The 24,597-nt window shown below is 38.0% G+C and overlaps 2 protein-coding genes and 1 non-coding gene across 4 annotated transcripts in view; all 3 read right to left on the minus strand.

Moving 5' to 3' along the window:
• Positions 1-2,056: 2,056 nt before the first annotated feature.
• On the minus strand, positions 2,057-3,068 carry LOC119417309 (N-alpha-acetyltransferase 80). The gene has a single exon (XM_037684517.1). It carries the CDS (start codon positions 3,066-3,068, stop codon positions 2,139-2,141), a length of 930 nt encoding a protein of 309 aa, XP_037540445.1. The 3' UTR covers positions 2,057-2,138.
• Positions 3,069-5,526: 2,458 nt separating this feature from the next.
• On the minus strand, positions 5,527-5,640 carry LOC119417810. Its single transcript, XR_005187161.1, has one exon. It is a non-coding gene; the product is annotated as a U5 spliceosomal RNA (small nuclear RNA).
• Positions 5,641-9,320: 3,680 nt separating this feature from the next.
• Positions 9,321-24,597, minus strand: part of prkar2aa (protein kinase, cAMP-dependent, regulatory, type II, alpha A) — a 44,170-nt gene continuing 28,893 nt past the window's right edge. For both annotated transcript variants that reach the window (XM_037684971.1, XM_037684970.1), the window contains 8 exons: positions 18,407-18,543; positions 17,079-17,185; positions 13,517-13,658; positions 13,022-13,123; positions 12,608-12,682; positions 12,452-12,517; positions 11,960-12,098; positions 9,321-10,070 (listed from right to left, as the gene is read on the minus strand). In XM_037684971.1, the coding sequence (XP_037540899.1) occupies positions 9,946-10,070; positions 11,960-12,098; positions 12,452-12,517; positions 12,608-12,682; positions 13,022-13,123; positions 13,517-13,658; positions 17,079-17,185; positions 18,407-18,543 (893 nt within the window). In that variant the 3' untranslated portion in view covers positions 9,321-9,945. The remainder of the gene's footprint in view (positions 10,071-11,959; positions 12,099-12,451; positions 12,518-12,607; positions 12,683-13,021; positions 13,124-13,516; positions 13,659-17,078; positions 17,186-18,406; positions 18,544-24,597) is intronic.

Consider the following 24,597-nt stretch of genomic DNA (forward strand, 5'->3'; position numbering starts at 1 on the left):
GGAGGGTGGAAGCAGAGCTTCTTGTTCACATAACATCCAGGAGAGTTTGAGATAGTTGGCCAATTCAAGGCCGACATGGGGAAGCCAGATTCAGATAACAACAGTTCTTTTGGGTCAGGCCGACTCTGCTTGATTTCGGTCTGCCTTATACTTCTACTGGTATGTCTCAATGGTGACTCCAAACAACCAAATTTTTGTGGTCAGCACCACCAGGCTGAGCTTGTAGCTTCTCTAAGGTCAATTCCTTCTCGCCAGAGAGTTTCAGGAGTCGCAAGTGGCCTGCAATTCTTAGAAATCAAATCCAGCTTATGGCTCAGCATTTGAGTCTGAATGCTCACCGCACGGCACATTCCATCACACAAGTCGGGCAACCTCACAATGGCCAGAACAGCTGCCGACGTTTTTCTCATTTGCCGATATGCTAGGTAACCACCAACTCCAAAAAGCAGAAATCCTGTTATCATAAATCCAATTGTGTATATGTCTTCTACATCCTCGACCGACAATATTGACAGACACAATCTTCCACTGCCCCCATTGTGTAAGGATAAGAAGAAGAGTGAGTTTAGTGGATTTAACCTTTAGGATGATTAAGATGTAATTTCTCTCTTACAGATGGATTAAGGGATTGTTGTGGGAATGGTGGTCCAATGGTTCCAATAATCACAGAGGACAGGGTCCCAGGTAAGTCCCTGATACTGGTGGGTAAGTGATGGAAGATGAGGAGTGGCTGAAGAAGTCACAAGGAGTCCAAGACCAAATAAGGGATGTCCAGGCACAGGAGGAACACAGGAGTCAATGTGATTGGCAGGTAATGCACCAGCGGCGAAGGAAAGTCGTCTACTGCCATTTATACTTCTGCAGCTCATTAAGGGAATGGTCCACAGGTGTGGCTAGTTGGCACAATCTTGTGACTTCTGGCTGCAGGAGAAAACTGTAACTCCCACAACATGATGTATGAGAAGTTACAAAGACATTTCACTTAGTTTGGACGAGAACTTTTGGAACTAAAATATCGTCTGTGAAAGCTTGGATGTGGGCTTTGTAGTCTAGGGGGACCTGAGGGAAAACCTCAAGGCTTACTGTAGTGAGAGACACGATGGATGAATGAGGACAAGAGCATCTTTTGTTTTGATTTAGAATTTTTATATGTACCCAACAGAGTTGTGGAAGTTAGAGGATTTTTGGTTAGAAAACTCAGACAATTCAAAAGTTAGTGTGTGACATAAACATCAGTGAGTTGCAAAATGTGTAAAAACATGAAAACTTAAAACTGGGATTTGTGTAAAAAATAAAAATATCAAAATGTCAGTTCAAATGTGTAAAGTCCAACGTCTGTGACCCGTTTAGATGTTTCTACAGTGAAGTCTGGCTGAGCTGTAGAGCTTCTCCAAAATGGGCTGTTTTATAATCTGGTTTTGATCCATCAGTCATTTTTTCTCTCAGTTTTTTTTCTTCTGTTTTATGTGATGTACCGCTGCCAAAAGTCAAATCACACTATTCCAATCTATCATTTTGGTGCACATTTGTTTTCTGAGATGAGAGATGAGGACAAAAAATTAATAAACAGGATAACAATGATTGAATAATTGATTAAAAATCCTGAAAGAAAATGCAACAAATAAACACCAATAACATATCTGCATCATGTTCAAACAAATTTAATTAATTTCTTATACAACTTTACCAACACTAGAAAACATTATAAAGCTGTTTGACAGCAGTGCCAGCATGCACGGATTTACTCCTGAGGAGCAGAGTGGACCAAAATAAATAAATACGAGCATGAAAGCAACACATTTAGATCTGCACACTGAAGCTCTGAAACCAACAAACAGGACCAACGTTTCAACGTATATTCATCATATCGCCTGCTGCCTTTCATCCAAAACATTTAAACTAATTTCATGTTGTGATCAGAAAGTTGTAGCGGTTGTTGTCAAACCTTGAAAAAAATAAAATCATTATCAATCTCTGACAAATAAACGAACCACGCTCTCGCTCAGTAGACGCTTTCTTGTTTGATTTTAGTATGAAGATTTTCCGTCGTCGCTCCTTTCCTGCATCTGTCTCATAGCATTTATAAGTTTATTAGTTTTATGTTGTCTGGGTGAACTCTCGGGTGGTTCTGACAGAGGTTAAAGGTCTTTGTGCATCCAAAAGATAGGAAGTCCTTTAGCATCTCTGTAGGGAGTTTCAGTCAACGTTTGAGCTACAGGCTGCCCTGCAGGCTGTGGAGGAGGAGGAGGAGGAGGAGGAGGAGGAGGAGGGGGAGGGGTTGATTTTGATAAAGGAGGAGGTAAAGGAGGAAGAGGAGGACTAGAGGTAGGAGATGTTGCTACAACAGAAGCCCCCCCTGAGTCTTTGCTCCCTTGTGAATCTTGTACGCCCGTCTTTGTTAGCATTTGAGCGTTTGTCTCCTCGCTCGGAGGTCTGGAGAGCCTCATGAGCATCGCCATGGGAACAAGCTCCATCACCGCCCCCCTGCTCTGCACCGGTGTGGACAGCACGTAGCCCAGATGGGCGTAGAAGTGCTGCTTGTCGTGGGTGGTGAGGCACAGGCATCTGAACCCTCTGTGCTTAGCGTAGCGCTCCGTCTCCTCCATCAGCGTCCGGCCGTAGCCCCGCCCCCGCTGATCCTTGGCCACGACCACCGACTCGACAAACAGGTTGCCGCTGAGTCCTACGACCCGGGTCAGACGCACGTGGCCCAGGAGCCTCTCCACCCCTCTGTGTCTTTGCAGGAGAACCAAACAGACAGGAAACTCAGAGCTGGACTTCTGGAGGGAGTGGACCCGGGCCGCCTGGCTCCTCGGCCACTCGGAGTTGACCAGGTCCGCGCAGGGAACCAGCAGGTCCGGGCGGTGGTGGATCGGAACCGCACAAAACCTCCTGGAGTCCTTGGAATGTGCATGTGGATTCTCCTGAACGTCTCCATCGGGAGTTGGGCCATTTTCCTCGTGGCGGTTCTGATGGTTTGAGGTCGGGTCGTGGTTCGGGTCATCTCTGCTCTCCAGACTGGAATCTGAAGAAGTTAAAACTTCAGACCTGCAGCAATCAGGACTCATGTCAGTCTTAGATCAAGTTATGCAGCTCAAAATGTTGCACAAGCAAACCGTTTCACAAGAGAGGTCTGAAGAAGACACACCCTTTGACTTTAAAACTGAAAATCAAACCTAAAATTACTAAATCATTTAAAGTCCAAGCAAAGGCTTTATCTTTTCATGCCAAGACTTCCACCACAACGACACAAGCTACGACTCTCAGCTACTACCACACTTTACCTCATTGTCTGTCACTTTCAGTAAAATAGAGCCTAAAATAGATAAAAATAGATAAAAATAGATTTGCCGGCGTCCATCTTGAAAACGGCATCTACTTTGTAGTTGTAGATGTACTCAGCGATACCTTCCTGAAAGTTTAATTAAATATTTTACTAACAGACTGTTGACTGTGTGACGTGAAAGTTTAAGCAAACGCTTTGAATGATGGGATTCAGGACGACTCACACGCCAAATTTTAGCTGTTTTTTTTTTTTTTTACAGAACTGACCGAGGCATAGCCCTTTTAGTGCTAGCTAATGCGGACTAGCTGCAGTGGCCATCTTGAATTGAGGTGGCTCCGGAATTTCAATGATTAATTTTCGAGTTTTAATTAACTCCACCCTGTAGTTCATGATATATTTTGCTAACAGACAGGCAAACGCACATACACACAGACACAACCTCATTAGGATGGAGTGAATACGATGAGCAGCATTGAAAGCATCTGCAGTAAAACTTTTACACCTTTTGTGCATTTTGTTGTGAATACCACTCGACTTGGGTCATCGGGTTTAAAGACCCGGTGCAATGATCCGGTTTTCTGTCATTTCCTCTGCTTCTGTCAGAACTTTGACAAGAGATGTGTCAGCATGCGCATTGTTCTTCTGAAAGTACGCAGAAGGCAATCGTCACATCAGCGTTTTTGCAATAAATTCAAGGACTTTAAGGTAAATATTCAACATTTTCTTTGTGCTGCTAACTCATTAACACTGCATCAAAAATATGATATTACTTTGATACTGCACAGATGACACATTTTTTGACATGGGGTCCGCCCATATGTATTTCTAACTATAAAACTCGGAGCTCCAGTTTGTGTTTACAGCGTGATTACAGCGGGAGAGAAGATTCATTCAGCAATAAAAGCAGTCATTTTCTGTTTTTCCTATAATTTGATGCAACCTCATGTTATCTTTGGCTGAACCCAAGTAGTGCTCAGTGTGACGAAAATAAGTATTTAAAGTCACACAAAACCATGAATGAAAGCCATTTGATTCAGTCATTCTCAAACAATAAATATGAATACATTTATAGTGTATACATTTATCAGAATGCATAAAGATGATGTTTTCTGTCGATCTTTAATCTAGTGGTTTGATCTTTCACACCATCATGGGGAAGTTGACGTTATCTGACATGTTTCACCACACAGCTGCTATAAAATACTGAACTGGTAATTATAGAAGTAAAGTTAACTCCATAAAATACACTAAAAAAAACAGCATCAGTTCATTTCTTCTGCTTAAAACTCAAGCTAATTATTTATACACTGATGATACAGTATTAGTAAATGATGTCATTTTGACGTACAGAGAGCACATGCATGAAGACAGTCAGGGTGCAACAATTTGTTACCTTCCATTATCAGAGCAGAGAATACTGGGACAAAAGACAATACATAATTTGTTTTAGCAAGCTTAGCCTCAACATTTAAATGACTATAAAGGCACAAAGTTGAAGCTGTGCTAAATTAACAGATGGAAAACCTTTATGTTAAAAACAAAAAAAGAACAACTGTACAAGTTCAACACCCCCCCCAATAACTCAAATTACAGACTCACCGACAGAGAAGGCTGGAGACTAATGTCCGACTGTCAAACAGATGTGAGGCTGTCACTGCTGCAGGACAGTTTTTTTTTTTCACGTTCTGTCCTGCAACAGGAAACTAGTAGTTGACTGATTATTACACAGCAGAAGGAACCGCTCTCTGTGGTAAATGGTGGACACTACTTCCACAAAGCGCTTCACGTTGTGCTTCTTACTCTTTCGAACACACCTACGCGTTATAAAGTTATTGCTCTCTGCTGAAAGTGCAATGGCAGCAAATGCTAATGTCTGTTAGCAAAATATCTCATGAACCGCAGTACAAGATGTCAATGAAACTCTCAAAGTGGATGTCTAAAATTGATAAACATTTGAGGTCTACTCAATTCAAGACGGCCTATGCCTTAGTCAAAGTTAAGAGTTCAAATTTGATGTGGTAGTAGCTGAGCCACCCTCAACATCTGATTTGAGTGTTAACAATCACATCAAATTGCATTAGATTAGTTGGAACTCAATCCCATTCGTAAATAGGTTGAAGTGTGACATAGGCACTTCTTTGAGGAGAACTTGTACCTCAGGAGCAACCAGAATAGGATCAGACTCTTATGCTTACCAGAAATATATTGAGATAAAGTTTTTATATTGGACATTGATAAGAAGCCCAACATTAGCGGGGCATCTAAAAATTGAGTCTAACTCTTGTTGTTCCTCTCCACGGAAATCTTTAGTAAAAGGCGAAAGATTTATACGATCTGAAGAGAAACAAGAGTGATCTGAGGGACAGAAGTCACAGAGCCAGAGGTGATTCTGGGATACAACCACTTACATCACGGTTCTAGTACTTGGACAAACACTACAAAATGCATAAACATTCCGAAATCAAAAGGTTTGGATACATTATTCGTGTATAAATAGCATAAATAAAAATATAAGTCTCTAAACGAGTTGTAAAATGTTAGTCGTAAGATAATTTAATATAAGAAAAGTTTCCTTTTCCTTGGCGCTCTATGCATTGTGGGAACATGGCGGCATTTGAAAAGCTTTCTTTGTTAAATCGTTTTTGTTCAGTTAAAAGTGCGACGTTCCAATAACAAAAAAGAAACGGAGACGGTATAACGCTACTTTTACAATGCGATTTAGGTTAAAAATAGGTTTCAATCTTAGTTAAATGTTAAATACTGTTGATGTGCACGGAAAAGAAAAGTCGCGCATGCGCATTGAACACTTAAACTCAGTCCCAAACCCTGACATGTTAGCGATACTGTACTTGTACTTGACGCACACTGAAATGAGCAAAATCAAACAAATTCATCTTTTGATACTTCAACGCTTTATGTTTATTTTTAAAGCCTTTTTTACGCTTTTCCTTAAAATTTCCAGTACGTGAATAACGATTGATAAAAAAGTAGAGGATGTGGAGCGTAATTCAGATAAATATGTCGGTATATTCTCGACTTTTAGGAGAACGTAGTCTGTTGTAAACAACATTATTATTATATTTTCCACTCAGTCATGAACATGTGTTTTTACTCTCATGCATGTCCTGTACGAGTCTCGTTTGCCTCCACTTTCTTCCATGTATGGTAAGTAAAAGCAGATGCATGTCAATCAGAAAACCTCCATGTTGTTCTTAAATTTAAATCTGCATTCAGGGCCGCAGTGCTGGCTTGTGTTCTAGGAAAAACCGCCTTGTTTAATGTCAAATTCACAACAAAACTGCACGTTTTGCTACTTCTTACAATAAAACTTTACCTACATTTTAAGTATGAGGGTTAGGGAGCTGGTCCTCTCGGTCAGGATTTACTCAACTGATCTGTGGTCAGCCAAATTCTCGCTACAAGGTCAAAACAGCCTAAACGCAGGTCCTCAGCATCTGATCCAGTGTCAGTTCCTGTTTAAAGCACCGCCAGTGTTTGTAAACGTCAGGGATCGACACTCCGGCGACACATCTAACGACAACCCCCGGTGGATGGGAGTGGTATTACACTTATATTAAAATAAAAAATAAAGGCCTATTTCTTAAAGCAATGCACATCACCGGGGCTTTTCCTGTTTAGAGGTGGTACAGTATTGAAAAATTCAAGTTCGGAATGAGTTGTACTGTACATGACTCTCAGCTACCACTACACAAATTTTGTAGATCTGTCTGGATGTCCAAATACTTCTTTAAAACGTCTTCAGTTGATCCAAAATGCTGCTGCCAGAGTCTTAACCGGAGTTAGTAGGAGAGATCATATTTCTCCAGTTTTAGCTTCTCTCCATTGGCTCCCTGTCAAGTACAGAATAGAATTCAAAATCTTACTTCTAACCTACAAAGCTCTCAACAACCTAGCTCCATCTTGTATTACAGATCTTATTGTTCCATATTTTCCTAACTGAGCACTCCGCTCTCAGACTGCAGGTTTACTTGTGGTTCCTAGAATTTACAAAAACAGAATGGGAGGCAGATCTTTCAGTTATCAGGCTCCTCTCTTGTGGAACCAACTTCCAATCTCTGTCCGTGAGGCTGACACATTATCCAGTTTTAAAACTAGGCTTAAGACTTTCCTTGTTGCTAAATCCTATAGTTGGGGTCGGCGTGGGTTTCCTGAGCTGTCCCTTAGTTATGCTGCTATAGGCTTATTAGACTGCTGGAGGACAAACTGACCACACTTTTTACTCTACTACTGTCGTTACTTACTCTGCTCAACCTGTTTTGTATTTGTAAATATTTTTTTCTATCCTTAACATGTTTTTTTTTTTTTTTGGTCTTTCAGATACACCTGGACCTATACCTGGACCTACCATTCTGTGTTCGTCTGTCGCTCCTTCCTGTCCTCTCAACCAGCCGGTCAAAGCAGATGGCCGCTTGTCCTGAGCCTGGTTCTGCTGGAGGTTTCTTCCTTTTAAAAGGGAGTTTTTCCTTTCCACTGTTGCCACTTTGCTTGCTCAGGATGGGAGACTGCAACGAAGCCAAGATTCAACTCGTCTGCTGGATTCCTTAGATAGAGAACTTTACTAATTGGCTTTTATGTATGTGAATGTTTCTGTAAAGAGCCCTGAGACAACTTTGTAGGCTCATCTTCTAACCTCTGCACCACCATTCCCCCATATACTTAATAATTTTCCAAGTTTTATTAAACAAGTCTATTAGTTAACAAATTGCTAACAAAGGGTTGACTAACATCAAATACTACAGTAGTTTCAAGCCACATGAACAGCTTAAAGTACATGTTGAGGATAACTAAATTTGTGTGAACCGAGTTAAAGTATTTTTGTGTTGGCTAAGATTTATTAGCTTTTAAAGCCACCTTGAAATTGGTTGACTCAAAAAGTTAAATCAGTTGTAGATGTTAAATGATTAAGTTTCATTAAAATTCATCTAGTGGTGACTTGAGCTTTAAAATCATATCTTATAGGATGTTATAAAATTTTAGCTAAAAATCTGGTAAATCAACAGTGATATTTGACATTTGTCAAACATCGTGCTTTCAAGCTACAAATCTGGTCTTACGAACACTTAAGGGGACATAACATTTTGACTGATATGTTTAATTTTTTTTCTTACAAACACAAGCTTCTTAAAATTAAGAGCATTCTTGAGCACAACAGAGAATGGCTTTTTTTCCCAGCTATAAAAAAAGCTACTGTGCAAATATTTAAGTCTAACATTTAACCTCTGTGCCAACAGTGTTTGAAAGAGCAGAGACATTTTAATATTTATTTCTCATGACAATGCCAATAGCTGCCATGTACATAAAAGAAAAATACAGCAGGACAATAAGCCTGAAAATACCTTTAAACCACAATGTTTATGTTATTTTGTAAACTGAATGACTGAATCATCCAAGTATGCACATCTTCCTTCCACAGAACTGAAACGGTTGTGTTAAAGAATATAAAAATCAAAATGAACGACACAAAATCGTTACCAAAATGTTCACTTTATTTAACATTTTTTAAATCCAGGACAACTCATTCAGGGATAATCAAGGAGAATTAAGCACTATGTTTATTAGATTTTTTTCCCCGTTTTTACACTTTGTCAGAGATAGATGGTAAATTTTATCTGGAACTTGTCAAAGTAAAACAAAAATATGTATATATAATATCAATACATTAATAATTAATTCAATACAATGAAGTTTGTCGTCTTACAGAATAACAATGGCCCAGAAAATGTAGGTTTGTTGTTTTCACAGCTTCCTCTGTGGTACTGCAATAATCACCAGCACTAACTCAACTCAACAATAGTAGAGGAAGAAAATGGAGTGCGCTCACAAAGTTCTGCGCCTCAGCCTCCCAAAGAGGAAACACTTTTTATTTAAATAATATTTTATCAAAGCTTTTGTTTTTAATCATCATAAAATGTTTCTAAAACATATTCGTCTTTAAACTCTTTTTTTATTAATTTTTTTTTGTTTATTTTCCATTTCAGAAATATTTTGAAGTTGTTTTTCATCACAATGTACGTGTGTGTGTGTGTGTATTTTGAGCATCTGTATTGTAACCCAGTGTATGTGCACCTGCATGTTGATGTGTCCTTGGCTGAGGCTTGGAACAACTCGCAGTTGTTCAAGCGCTCATGTGAATGGAAAGCCTGCACGCATGGAGCATAATGATGTGATTTTGAGTGTATATGGTGTGTGTGCTTCATGTCCTTACACTGCTTTTCCTGCAGCAAAGACATTCATACTGAGAGGTGCTGGTTCAAGCAACGAGTTGGGTGGCCTTTAGCTTAGGCTATGTGTGTGTGCACCTAACCAAAGTCAGTTTCTTCAAGAATCAGTAGAGCTAGTGTCTGCTCAAGGGTTAAGCAGACTTTTTGGAGTGTATATCTCAGTGCCTACCACTTGTATGTATTTGCATGCATGTATGTGTGTGTATACACTTATGAGAGAGGGCAAGTGTTTTCAAACTGTGTGGCTTTATGTACCTGCAGGCGAGACAAGTACACTATCCCATGCTTATGCACCATATGTAAAGTTTATTAGTCCATATTATCACTTTATGATGTTGGAGTGGACATATGTTTGTGTGTGTCAGTGTATGTGTGTGTGTGTGTGTAAAAGAAGGCACAGAGGATGGTGTGGGAGGCTCAGTCTCTCAGGTCCATGCTAGAGCCGAACAGAGCCACCAGCTGCTCCTCATAGTGGGCGATGTTCCTCTTCATGATTTCTTTACAGGAGCCCAGGAGGCGCTCAAAAGCCTGCACGTCTATTACTGCAGGGAGAGGGAGAGAGAAGTTAAATATTATTTGTCAGCTACTCAAACATTAAAACAAAGCAACAGTACAAAAGGATTACATGCTATGCTTCTTTAGTCCCTTCCAATTAACTCTATTTAAGGCATTGATAGCTGATGTGTAGAACATAAGTTGTCATAGATTCTTTGCTCACTCTGCAAACAAAGAGGACATAAAACTGCTGTACTGAATTAGATTGCCACTTAAAGTGTTCCTAAAATTTTACCAGTTTTTCATATGACAAACTGGCCAAAATGGTATGGATTGATCCACACTTTAAGACTGCTTTGTCCTCCTATAAATGGTAAAACTTTGAGCTAATACGCTACAGTACATGGTTTCTCCCAGACCAGTCTCTAAGAAAACAGAGGAGCAACACTGAGTGATGGGATTACAAAGTAAACATCAGGGCAGCTGGGATACACTAAATGGAAAAGAGTGGGGAAAATTGTGTTCATACAAAAGCACAGCTCGAACCCTAGAGGCTCTTAAAAAAACAAATTCAACCTTCAGATGCATCTTTAGCAAACAGTCCAAGTTTTCAGCATGAGTAAAACTGATTTCTGTGAAAGACTGTCAAGACCAACAGATTGATTAAGATTTAGAATAGCTAAATATATTTTGTAGTCCAGATAATTGTCCTATTTCATCTTTTCCAGCAGCAGGAGCCAGAGGAGAATAGTAAAAATGATGAAAGAACACCTGACAATATTGACACTGTAAGGAGGCAGACATTTCTCAGCTTCACAAGCAGCAGCTGTAGCAGACAGACTGTTACTGCTGGTACTATAAACAAGTCGCAGGTATGTTGTGTAATATGGACAGTGTGTACATGGTTGTACTCAGCAGTGAGGAAAACAGCACAGAGCAAGACAGACTGGTAGAATATCCACTTATTACACATGCACGCACACACGTACATGAACAAAAAATTAAAGAAAACAAGTTTCACAATGAGAGCGAGTACAGAAACAACCACAGCTGTTAAAAATCCTGTTCAGTTTTAAAGTTGAAGAGCTACTTATCCACTGCAGAGCCTGAATTAGGACACCCACTTTAAGGCCAGAACAATTTCAGAACAGCCTTCAATTATCATAAACTTCAAAATAATGGTGGCTGAGATGGACACCAATTGAAAACAATTCAAAACAAATGTCACTTGATATCACATAACAAACTGCGTGTAACTCTTTGATTGGTGGGAAATAAACAGATATTGCTGAAATTCTCAGCGGTTTACTTTTCATCAGTTCTATATGAAGCTGAAGACTGAGGAACAGCTTCTACCCTGAGGCTGTTAGACTCATGAATCTCTAACTAGAATAATCACTGTGAAAAACCATATCATGTTGCTGCTGATCTGATCTGTTTCAATGTTGATGTGTTCATGCGTGCACATCTGCTCACAGACTCATGTTCATGTTTGTGCTGATGTTCAATGTTTTATGTTATGAGTGCTTAGTGTATATTTAGTTGATGTTTTTCTTAGTTCATATCTTAGATGTTATTACGGTTTTTCTTATACATTTTATTGTTGGATGTAACTGGGACCCTGTGTACATAATTTCGCTCCACCACATGTACCACATGTGGTGCGAATGACAATAAAGAAACTCTGACTCTGACTCTGACTCTGAAGTATGAACCAGGCTTTAAAAAAATAAACAAAATTAACACAACAGACTTCGTAAAGAAAGTTAACAGAGCTTAAGTTACTGGAAATCACTTTCCTTAAAGTTTTTGGGAATGTAAAGACAAACGACTTCATGCAAACACATCTTACTTCATGATGAGCTTTCTTGTGTACAGTCTTCACACTGATGATGATATGTGTTCAGTAAGTTTTTCAAAGTACTTTATGTCTTACCCAAACACTTCACATCTCCCACTGCGTAGGCTGAGGCGGCCCGGGGCTTGTTAGTGACCAAGGCCAGCTCCCCAAAGTACTGACCCCTGCTACAGCGCGTGATCTCCACCTCTGCATTGTCTGCATGGTCTGCCTTTGTCTGCAGGGGACAAGAAGAGCAGAGTACAGGCTTACTTCAAAGTTAGAAGCCCCTCAAATACCTTCTGAATCCCACCCAGTGAGAGACCCTCAGTAGCTGAAGCAGACAATGGTGATTCCTGTTGTTGCTAGGCAAAACCTGCAAAACCATTCTGCAGCCTGGTGGAGTTTAAAGGGAATGTGGGCTGTCATTTGTCATCTCGAACAGAAACTGTTATACGATTATGATCAGTTATAGTAGTAGTGAATATCTTAAAAAAACACCTTTTCAGAATTCAATAAGATCTAACAAAGGTGAAATTTAAAAACAGAGTAGTAAAACTGAAGGAACAAAGATAAAAATAGGCATCTTACTTTACTCTTCATCATGATCTTGACCTCTCCAGATTCTACGATGTAGAAGCAGTCAGCCTTGTCTCCCTGAAGAGAGTACACACAGTCATGAATATACAGACATGTAATCATGTGCTTCTTGTACAATTAGAAAGCTGTAATATTGCAGTCTCTCACCTGTGTGATGATGCGCTCGCCATCTGAGAACTGCTTTGCCCCTAATACATCCACTAATTTCATCCTTTCTGTTGCCTGGACAGAAAAAAAAATGATAGCAGGGAGGTAAAAAAATAATAAAATAAAACAAACTAATAATGGGAGCAAGGAAGGTTAGGCCATTGACCATCCAAAGCTAAATACTAATCAATTCATTTGCTTCAGCTCCAACAGTCTAACATTACTCAGCAACTTCTATTTGACAGCCATAAATTAAAGCTTAGTTGTGAGTTTTGAAAAAATAAAAAAGGTTAAATCTAAATCGAATCTAAAAAGATTTTGATTAAGATGATGGTAATTTTATCTTAAAAGGCTAATACCAAAATACAATAGAAAAAAATAATAAATTTTAACTAGTTTACAACTTAAACTCACCTCCAGAGACTTGAGTAATGGCACAGATTCAATGAAACACTCGTACATCCTCCTCTTCTTTGCATTGTTCTTTACAATGAGTCTACGAAATGTGGCACGGTCCTAAACACAGAGAAAGAAAACAAACAAACCCATGTTTAAAAAAAATACATGCACCTCAACAAGACCATTTGATGTCATCCTGAGCTCGTCCAGTGTGAGGTGCTGCAGCAGCACCACGCATCAGACTGAACATGGCTCCATTCATAGAAAACCAAATCCATTCTTAACATGTTTGAGCATCACAGCTCTCTGTACCTGATATGGTGAAAGAAACTGTTCTCAACCTTTACAGTACAAGTCGAAAAAATGGAAATAAGGAAACAGCTTGTGAGGTATTATATGGATGGTACTTAATAGATACCACAATAAGAACTTGGATCATGTTCTACTTTTAATAAATTCAGTAACATCTCATAAACATATTGTTTGGTGGTTTTATTGTCACTTTCTTACCAGGCCCCATAGTGCTCCCTCCTCTGTAGCTATGATCGTAGCAGCACGTGACGTGTTGTACATGAGCGCCAGCTCCCCAAAGCTGCCCTTGTTGTTATACTGACCCACACATTTTCCTGATACCACAATGTCAAATACACCCCTGCAGAGAAGAACAGACAGTTAGAAACAATGCAAGGAAAAACTAAAGAGCAAATATTTCAATATTTGATCCATATGTTGGATTTTATTTCACGTTTTTACTATGTGCTGTTGAGAGTGATTTGTTTACTAAACATCTACAACTTTTGAATAAAAACTTTTTCTTTTAAAAACAGTGAGTGAAATATTTGGTTTTGTGAGCTTAAAGTCAAACAAAGGCGAGAGCATTTTAACAGTTTTTACATTTTTGACGGATTTTATTAGCGGTGTCCTGATACAGATACTGGTATTGGGCCTGATACCGGCCTCAAGTACTCATACTTGTACTCAAATAAAACACTGTGATACTTTGGACTGATACTTGGTGACATAATTTTATCTTCCACTTTGCAAGTAACCGAGGACAAAAAATATTATGTACATAGATTAGAGACATTTTTAGATATATATGGACAGCAGGCTGTTAGCTATGTTCTTAATAAAAGAAATGTGTGTCTAAAGTCATTGTTTAATATTTAAGTACCGTACTAACTCATTAACTACATGGTATCAGCACTCAGTATTGGCAAGTACCCAACCTAAAGTACACGTACTCTGTCTGAAAAAAACAGTATTGAGACACCCCTAGTTTCCATCTATTGTGACTCATAGTACAAATTGTCAGTGTAGTACCACTACAAATTTGTAATATTGGATCTCTTTCCTCAATAAATAAATGACGAAGTATAATATTTTGCCTCATTTGTTTAACTGGGCTCTTTATCTACTTTTAGGATTTGTGTGAAAATTTGATGTTGTTTTAGGTCATATTTATGGAGAAATATAGAAAATTATAAAGGGTTCACAAACTTTCAAGCACCACTGTCAATAAGTATGCTATGAGAAACAATTTTACAATTTTATTTATGAAACTTTAAAAATCTCTGATTTACTTGTAAAAGTATAAATGACCAACATCAAAACCTATGTCAGTGTTTGTTAATTTATACAATTTTAATTCACAACAATAACTGATTTTATGGCACTCAGAAAAAAAAAAAAAAAAAAAAAAAATCAAAGTCCACAAAGTACAAAAGCATACTTTGCTGATGTAGAATAACGCTCCACAAAGCCCTTCTGTCCTCCTTCTCTCTTTCCCTCTGTATGAGGATTATAGATAGGGATGGTAATTTGCATTAATGTTGCCTGGCTGGATTAACCAGTCATTTTGTGAGACAGGGTGTCTTCTCATTGGTTTAAGAGGCTAAAACCCTGATAGCTGGTGGAGTATAATCTTACTTTGGATTACCATGACCATAGGACAGTGGTCACTTGTGCTGCCAGCTAGCTGAAGTAAAAACAGACAACCTATGTCCGGTTGTACTGTGCTCTTCAATGTTTATATTACACACGGAACAAATGTAAAAGTTCTGGTCACCGATGAATTTGTCAAGTTGGAGTCAATTTAAAGGAAGAAGACAATATTGCTTAAATAACGCCTACTATTTGAATGAAAAGACAGATTAATGAACACAGCAAGAAACAAATGAATTTCAGCAACTCCAATTTACTTTGACCTTTAGACAAAAATTGCAACGTTAAGAATAAATTTTATAGCCTAGTGCTTTAACAAAAAATATAGGTGCTGTGCTGGATTGAGAGTATGTGTGTCTATAAATAACTTGTTGTCTGGGCTTCCCATGACCAGTACTTTTAGTAATATCTAATTTCTCAAAAGAAAATACCTCTACCATAAGAATAAAGTCTGGGATCTAAACTTCACTCATTTGTGAATGTCTACAGTATTTCAGAAAATTTAAAGCGTCAATATTTCAGTCAACTATATAAAAGAATGGGGGATGACCAATGAATCAAAACTGCCCAAGGAAAATTTCCACCTTGGTGGACAAAGTTTTATCTTTCCTAAAATATAGAAAGCCAACTATGAAAAGTTGTTTTTAGTCTGAGGATATTTCTCAAAAAGGATTCCCATCATGTTTTAAATATCCTCTGTAATGATGGTGCAAAGTTTTCTGCCTGAGGGTTTGTGGAGTTTTCATGTACTTCTCATTTCATAGGCTTCACATCAGGACTGTTTATCTTTTTGTTGAAATGCTGCCAGACACTTGTAAGACAGTTTAGAGTCCCTCAGTTTAGAGCTAACATACGGGTAAAGATAACCAGAGGTCAGTAAATAAAATAATGACACACTATGAAGTGCGGAGGATATACAAGTATTTAAATATAGCTCAATGACAAAATTAAAGTACAAAACCAAAAACAATCAGAAAGTGTATTTTGTTTATGCCTTTTGTGAATCCCTGCAACATTCTGTGTTTCTCTTTCACATTCTACCCTGCTGAAGGCATAAGCTTCAATTATGACTTTCTATGGAGCACAGAAATCCTTGAAATAATGAATCAGACAGGCCTGGTATCTTATGTCACAGCAAATGTTATGCAGGGAGTCAGTTATGTTGGAAAATATGTAAGCACATACAATGATAGTGCCCAAGAGAAACTACTTTTTTTTTTTTTTTTTTTTTTTTTACTGAACTGATGTTTCATTTTAGGATAGAATAGAGGCAAATTTGGGCCAAACACTGATAAATCCATTTTCCTTTACATGGCACAAACTAAACATTTTGAAATATATTTTAGATTTTTTAATAAATACAACCAAATACATATAACTTGATGTTATGTTGCCTTAAGTATAATTTTTACATTGAAAATGACAAAGTTGTTCCTTCATTTTAAGGATATATTCTAACGCAACAATATCTGCACAATGAAAGAAAAGTTTACGCACTTTGTTTTCACATGTAGATCAGCATGAAAATGACACAAACAGTCGGCAGACTTTATGTCTGCATACAGGGCATATGTCTACGTAGAAGCAGACAGAAGCAAGTTACAAGTGTCAAATAAAAAGACTAACTACAAAGGACTAGAGTTTACTTTTTATCTTAAAAAAGGAAAATCACATTTTAATTGCCGCAAGTAATTAGTTGTATTTGTTTAAAAGTGTTAGGTGTTAAATTCAATTAAAATACAATTATTCTATTTTTTAATCTGTAATTTGGGCAAGGGGACATATACTGTACACAGTGTGATAATTTTTAATTGATGTTCGTGTTTAAATAAAAGTGGAAATTCCTTGCAGTTTAATTTACCAGTAACTCAGCTCCACCACAAACAACGTCAAACAAAACCAAACTTGGTTGACACACAAAAGAAAAAAACTGCTGTAGTAAAACCATTAACTAGGGGAAAGGAGGAACACAATACCACATTATTAAATTAAATGAAGCCATTCTAACTCAACCATTCACCGAGTATATTAAAGTATAAAGTATACATGAGAGTCTTTTGATATTGATTTTTACTCAGGCTGTAAACCATAGTTATTAATAAATTAATCATGACTGTTTGATGCCTACCTCTCTATGACATAAAAATTGTCTCCATCGTGTCCCTGGTCGATGACATGGTCTAGGGGCTGAACCTTTAACTCAAACATGGCGTCCAGCACCTGTGAGAACTGCTCCTGGAGGAGGAAACAAGAAATATTACATAAAAATGAAGAGAATTGAGGAGCAATTGTAAAACAAACTTAAAATGTTGTTTAAACTGTGAGGATGCTTTTCCTGGATACAGACAAGATGAAGCTTCATTATCATGGCAAAAACAATTCAACAAATCTTACAAAGAAAATGCTACATTTTGAGTCCTGTAAGGCACCAAGTTGATAATAATATTAAGAAATATGAAGAAATATACAGAATTCTAAATGTTGTTGCCACCTCTGGGACATTAAAGGATAAAAAAAGATAAATAAATACAAAACACATCTTTACAGGAAACAACAATAAAATCTAATACGATTGTTGTAAAAATTAGATTTGTTTTAAGGAAGAAAGATACTTTACATGTGAATCCAAATAGGAAATTTACAATAAAGTAGTTTTAATGAGAAAAAGAAATCAAACACATAAGAACTCAATAACTGTAGCTACATGGACAGTTGGATTTCTGTTTAATAGAATTACAGCAAATCAAGCTGTAAGAAAAAGATAAAGATGAGACTAACCTGGATAAATAAAGGCTAAATGAAAAAAAAAAAAATCAAGCTGTAAGATAATAAAGATATTGAACTTTTTTTTCCCCAATAAAATGTATGTACTGGTACTATTGTTCATGTGATATAATATAGAGCAACAGCATGTATCACAATCAGCCAGCTACAGTATTTTTCTTCACAGATGGTATTAATATTGAATTTATTTGAAACATAAATTTTTCTGTTTCTGTACATTTTTAGCCACCCATCAACACACATCCATCCATTATCTTTACACGCCTTTTCCATTTTGGGTCACGGGGGTCGCCGGTGCCCATGTCCAGCAATCACTGTGTGAGGGGCGGGGTACACCCTGGACGGATCGCAAGTCCATCACAGGGACACAGAGACAAACAACCATTCATACTCTCCCTCACACCTAGGGACAATTTAGAGTTACCAATCAGCCCAACATCTGTGGGAGGAAACAGGAGTACCCGGAGAAAACCCACACATGCAAAAAGAGAACATGCAAACTCCACCCAGAAAGGCGCCCGGACTGGGATTTGAAACAGGGACCTGCTCGCTAAGAGGCAGCAGCTCTACCAGTTGCACCACCGTGCTGCCCTCATCAACACACAGTTTGCTGCAAAGTTGTGTGTTTTTTGTAAAGATGTGCATTTCTGTGTCTTTTAACAATATTCATACCTGATCTAGTGTTTTAAATAGAAGGATGTCTCGGCAGGCCTCCTGCAGTCGGCAGCGCTGTTCATCTGTTTTTGGGTGAACCACTCTGGGCTCAGTGTCTTCGTCATCCTCGTCTGGATTGATTGCCTCTGCACACACTGATGGAAACATTATTCAAATTAGTTTTATGCATGTACAAATCCTGTGTGGTTAAGCTGCACATGAAGAATTGACCAAAAATGATCACCGTAACTCAAGCGTTTTAATGTATGCAATAAAAAAAACAAACAAAAAAAAAAACACACCGATGAGTACATTTTGACATAAAATAAAAAAAAGTGGTTAAAAAATGCTAACTAGACAAAAACAGATATTCAAAGTTATTGCTTCTGTCACATTCTGGCCAAACAGCTGAAGAAAAGCTATGATGTTACACAAACATTGACAGAGAGAGAAGATATTGAACAATGAAATGAGTCGATGGCCTGCAGGATAAACGAACACACTGGAGGAGCCCAGAGGAGGAAATGACACATGCACACCAACATGTTTTGCCACACTAGAAGACAAACACTGACAAGGTCATTTCAAATTGTCACTATGTATCTGTGTTTCTTCAAAGTCTGCAGACACACCACTTCTCACATGACAATTGTACTAAACACGCTGAAGGCTCAAAGTGTGTGCGAGTATGTGTGGAAATCACACGAGTAACATCTTTTCTCTCAGGAACCACAACAATGATGTTTGCTGCAGTGTGACCTCTAGAGTCTCAGTGTGTCAGCTTCTTTTGTTCAGCTTGATCATGTGGTAAAAATCAATATAACAAATAAAAATGCAGTTAAATACGAGCCTAAGCACTCTGTAAAGGAGAATGTAATTAACTGCAAAAATAACAAAAAAATGAGTTTTAACGGCTTAGAATAAAAACACATTAAGTGATATGTGAACTTCAATGGTACAAACATTTTAGATCTAATAAGCCTTAGACAAAAGATAGGTTTATAATTTTTTGTCAAAAAAACAAACAAAACAAAAACAACAAAAAAGCACAAGGATGGAAGAACATTTATTTTCCCTAATACTGTCAAAATCTCAACCTACCACTAAAACATTAAACTTATCGTAAATATCGGTACTACTTGTATCTACAAACTTTAGTTCACTTGTGACATGGTAGTGAAATCAAACTAACACATATTTGAAATGTGTTACGTCAGACAGCTTTACACTAGAGCTTAAATACATCTGTGTACAAACTTTTCTTTTTTTTTTTTATTTATTTCTGATTTTAAAAAAAATAACAAAGCAGGAAATTGTGTACAAACTCAAGTCAAATAGCCTAAACTACTTTTAATGAAACAATCCTTAGTAGGTTTTCTTCAATGGGTAAAAAAAAAATCAACTGACATCCAGCACAGTGTCAAATGACTTATGCAGGACTCAGGCATGCATTTTTATTGTTACAAGTTATAGAGATGCTTCTACAACAAGTAGGGATGATATTACACTGTGTACTACAGCCTGTAGTAGACAACAGTTCAAAACAATAGATAACTAAATGAATGTGACTGAAATGTAAAAGTCTGATGTACACTGCAGCACTGAGAACATGCATCTGCAAAGCTGCTTATATGATTCTTCATTCTTAATAGAGCCGTCATCTCAGAACCTCCATATGAGATGCTGAAGTTGTAAAATTGCAAGCGAATTAAAAAAAAAAAAAACAGCAAATCATGTTCACTCTTGTATCTATAGCTCAATGAAAAATATGCATGTGCTCTCAGGTATTATGTTTCAATTACTGCTAATAAAGCTTTGCACATTTGGGCTATGAAAGTGACAGCCTCAACATCACCTGTCATGCAGTTGCCTCATTCTAACTTGTTGAGGTGCTGTTCAGAAGGTGTGGTCTGACACAGGCTGAGAGCTGTAGCTATCCTTACCAGCTGTAATACCTCACAGAACTATCCATCCCTTTTACTTAATTTTAGATCTGCATGTAACTTCAGCCCTGTGAGTGTGTCTTCAGCAGACTGAATAAAGATATATAGACATATATATAGACATATATAGACATATATATATAGACATAATGCTACTAGAAATATGGAAACGTTTTAACAGCACTATATTAAAAACTAATCACTCTAAAAGTGTACATTTAATTGATTTTATTGTTTAGTCTACTAATCAACCCAACATTTATGGTTTTTACTGTTCTTGTATTGCTCCCGTTCAAGTGAGGTTTTGGTCCGCTATTCCTTTCTGTATTATATTCAATGTTTTCCTCTTACTTCTTTGCAGTGTCCTGATATGACTTTTGTTGGTAAATGGTTCTAAATAAAAAAATAAATACATAATATAAAAAAATTTGATATTTAACACAAACCCAAAAAATATTTACTGTAACACCGACCTCAGCAGAACAACAGTGAACCAAACAAAGGCTAACAAGAACCAGTTAAAAAATGCAACTAAGATTTTTTATTTTTATCTGGCTTCCAAACTTCCCAGGTGGGAGTTTCTTTAGGTCAGAGGGCAAATGAAGAAAACTGACAAAGACCTGTTAAGGTCTTGATTTTTGACACCACAATAGACCCCTGACTGATTTAAGACGTTTTGGTGGTATATTTTTCTTTTTTTTTCTGGTTTGAAAGCAAAAAAAAAAAAAAAAAAAAAAAAAAAAAAAAAAAACCCAATTAGTTTAAAGGTCTTGCACAACACTGCAAATGAGAATAGTACGCAAGCTCTAATAAAAACATGTTTATATTTTATTGTGCTTTACGAAAATATGAAGGAATATCTTTATGTAATCACATTTTTTACCATTTGTTAAAAATGTTTAATTGACAAAAATTAGGGCAATAAATAAGGCAAACTTTTAAATTGGATAAATCACTTCTTAGGATCAAATGTGGAATTGCACATGCCGTCTCTTGCTACCTGCTAAAATGGTTTAGGCCGAATCTAATCTAAGTGTCTTTAGGTTAAGTTCAACATGTAAATGTGCACTCAAGTTTCCAAAGCAATGAGTGTTTTAAGTCAGAGTAAAGGTTACCATGGAGATGTTAATAGCCAGCTGAGGACAGACTATTACTCTTGATGAGAGTATTGCTACTTTGAGCAATGCAAAGCTTAGTTTCCTTATAACATTGGTGTGACTTTTATGTTCCTAGGATGAAAAATGAGGGCAATAAAAGTCATGTAAACAAAGTCACTTCCTGTTTTCTATAGGTATTTAACAGTTGGTCTTTTGAAGGCTTCTAACACAAATAGTGCAAGTCTAATGGTCTGGACAGTTTTATTTTAAGAAAAAAAAATTCCATCTGTTTTGATGAAAATCAACTATCCCTGTAGAGTCTAAAAAAGTTAAATATGGTCCTCTGGACATAAAAAAAAAAAAAAACAAAGCAAATCAAAAAAATGTAGAAACGTTTCGTCTCTCATCCGAGAGACTTCTTCAGTCTGAGGAGCTGTATTCAGCTCAGTCTCTTAAATAGCACCGTCTCAGGGTGGATCAACCAGTTTTGCTGCTGACAACCAAAACCAGCTGATCACATGCTCAAGAAGGACCATTAGCCTAACAATGGATCATTAGCACACTGATGGCTGTTTACTGTTCACAGAGGGCTGAGTGATACTAGCAATCACAGCATTGTAAGAGGGGGACAGTTGAACCCGGAGGACTCCACCCCTGTTTAACGATGGACGATTTCTTTTCACAAAGATGGCCTCCTTTACTCCTCTCTCAAACCATCATTCCTCTCTGTCCAGGATGTGAACATCTTCATCCCTGAAAGAGTGACCGCTGGCCTGGAGATGAGTGTAGACCGCAGAGTCCTGGCCTGATGATGTTGATCTTCTGTGCTGGGCCATCCTTTTGGCCAGTGGCTGTTTAGTTTCCCTGATGTAAGACTGATCACCCTCCTGACACTGAACAGCATACACAACATTGCTCTGTTTGTGCTGGGGGACTGGATCTTTGGGATGAACCAGTCTTTGCCGTAATGTATTTTGGGGTTTAAAAGCCACTGGGACGTTATGTTTAGAAAATAAACGTCTCAGTTTCTCTGATACTCCCTCAACATATGGAATGACCACTGGTCTGGGTTCCTCCTTTTCACCTGTTGGCTGACTTGAGTCCTGTTTGGGTTTCTTCTCTGCTTTCAGGAAGGCCCAGTTAGGATATCTACATTGCTCTAGAGCCTGTCTTGTGTGGGATTTCTCCTTCTGCCTGGCTCCTGAGCTAGTGGGGATGCTGTCTGCTCTGTGATACAGAGTCCTGATGACTCCTAACTTGTGCTCCAAAGGGTGATGGGAGTCAAACTGCAAATACTGGTCTGTGTGTGTGGGTTTGCGGTACACCTCAGTTTGCAAATGTCCTCTATCAGAGACTGAGACCTCACAGTCCAAGAAAGCCAACCTGCCATCATCAGGCCAGGACTCTGCGGTCTACACTCATCTCCAGGCCAGCGGTCACTCTTTCAGGGATGAAGATGTTCACATCCTGGACAGAGAGGAATGATGGTTTGAGAGAGGAGTAAAGGAGGCCATCTTTGTGAAAAGAAATCGTCCATCGTTAAACAGGGGTGGAGGCCTCCGGGTTCAACTGTCCCCCTCTTACAATGCTGTGATTGCTAGTATCACTCAGCCCTCTGTGAGTAGTAAACAGCCATCAGTGTGCTAATGATCCATTGTTAGGCTGATGGTCCTTCTTGAGCATGTGATCAGCTGGTTTTGGTTGTCAGCAGCAAAACTGGTTGATCCACCCTGAGACGGTGCTATTTAAGAGACTGAGCTGAATACAGCTCCTCAGACTGAGGAAGTCTCTCGGATGAGAGACGAAACGTTTCTACATTTTTTTGTTGATTTGCTTTGTTTCGTTTTTTTTTTTTGAATGTCCAGAGGACCAGATTTAACTTTTTTAGATTTTTCTACCTGGATTATTGAGCATGCATCAGGATATCCCTGTAGAGGACAAATTGCGGGCAATTAGGAAAAAAAAATTCAGCGTTTTGGGGACATTTTCTCTAAATTATTGTCAATTTTAATTCTGACATATTCTCTCACTGACTGGAAGTTAAAAAAGTATTTTTTCCAACGTTGGCTTTTTATAAAAATCAAATTAACCATTTGTATCACACACTTTATCTCTGCTAATAAATCATAAAGCATCAAAAAGCCAGGAGTTACAGAGGAAGTGCACTCCCAGACTTGATCCGTTTTTCATCAGTTTGTATGAAGATGGATACTCGTCATCTACCGGTAGATAAAATTGTAGCTGCTAGATGTCTTAAAATAGAAAATGAATTTAATACAGTTTTTATTTTCAATCAACTTTAGCCTAGATTTAAAAGTTTAAAACTCTAAACATCACAAAAAATTGATTATGAATGGCATTGTTTGGGAAGAATATAACTGTTTGTGCACGGTGTATAGAAAATCACCGCATAAAGATGAAACAAAAAGTGCAGGCTTGCTGTGAAAATTTAACTTTATCAGCTATATTTGTCTTTTTGATATGGATTGCACAGTCACTTAGAAAAGATGCAATAAATGCATATCTGTTTTAAAATGCTGGATTAATATTTTATTCTATGGCTTTAATACAGTTTATTAAATTTATGTATAAGGAATGACTTAGGACAACTCTCTGATAAGTCTTGACTTAATCTCAACTAAATTAGCTGTGTATCTTCCAAGATCCTGATTTTGGATAGTCTATAACATAGCTATTCAACTACATTGCTCAGGGGGCCACAGTTACTGCAGTCAAGAACTCAGGGGCTGGACATCTAGCAGTTACTGTCATTAAGTAGGTTTGTTTTATGGTCTAAAATCTAGTTTTATTTAAAAATGAACCCATTTGGTGGGCCAAACTGAGTTCACCCATGGGCCTGATTTGGCCCCTGGGCCGCCCTAGGAATAGCCCTGGTGTAGTGAGGGCTTTTATGAATTTGCCACTTTTGCATTCTGACTCTATGGTGCACAGTGTTGCCACAAGGGGGCAGTAAATGCAGCACTGCTTACAGTGTAAATCCCTAGAAGAAGTTGCACTGACTAGTTAGAAAAGACAGCTACAGTAAACATCTACAGTGTGGTGGACAAAAGTGAAGAGAACTTTGTTAGAACATACTTTCACCTCTGGGAATGTCTGTGATATTTCAACACATCTGGGAACACACCAGTCAGTTGTGAGTTTACCTTGT

This window comes from Nematolebias whitei, chromosome 11, assembly GCF_014905685.2.
Source record: "Nematolebias whitei isolate Nwh7 chromosome 11, NemWhi1, whole genome shotgun sequence".
Classification (NCBI taxonomy): domain Eukaryota; kingdom Metazoa; phylum Chordata; class Actinopteri; order Cyprinodontiformes; family Rivulidae; genus Nematolebias; species Nematolebias whitei.

What these genes read in the sequence shown, in the direction of transcription:
- LOC119417309 (XM_037684517.1), bottom strand. Translation starts at nt 3,068, where the DNA reads ATGAGTCCTGATTGCTGCAGGTCTGAAGTTTTAACTTCTTCAGATTCC.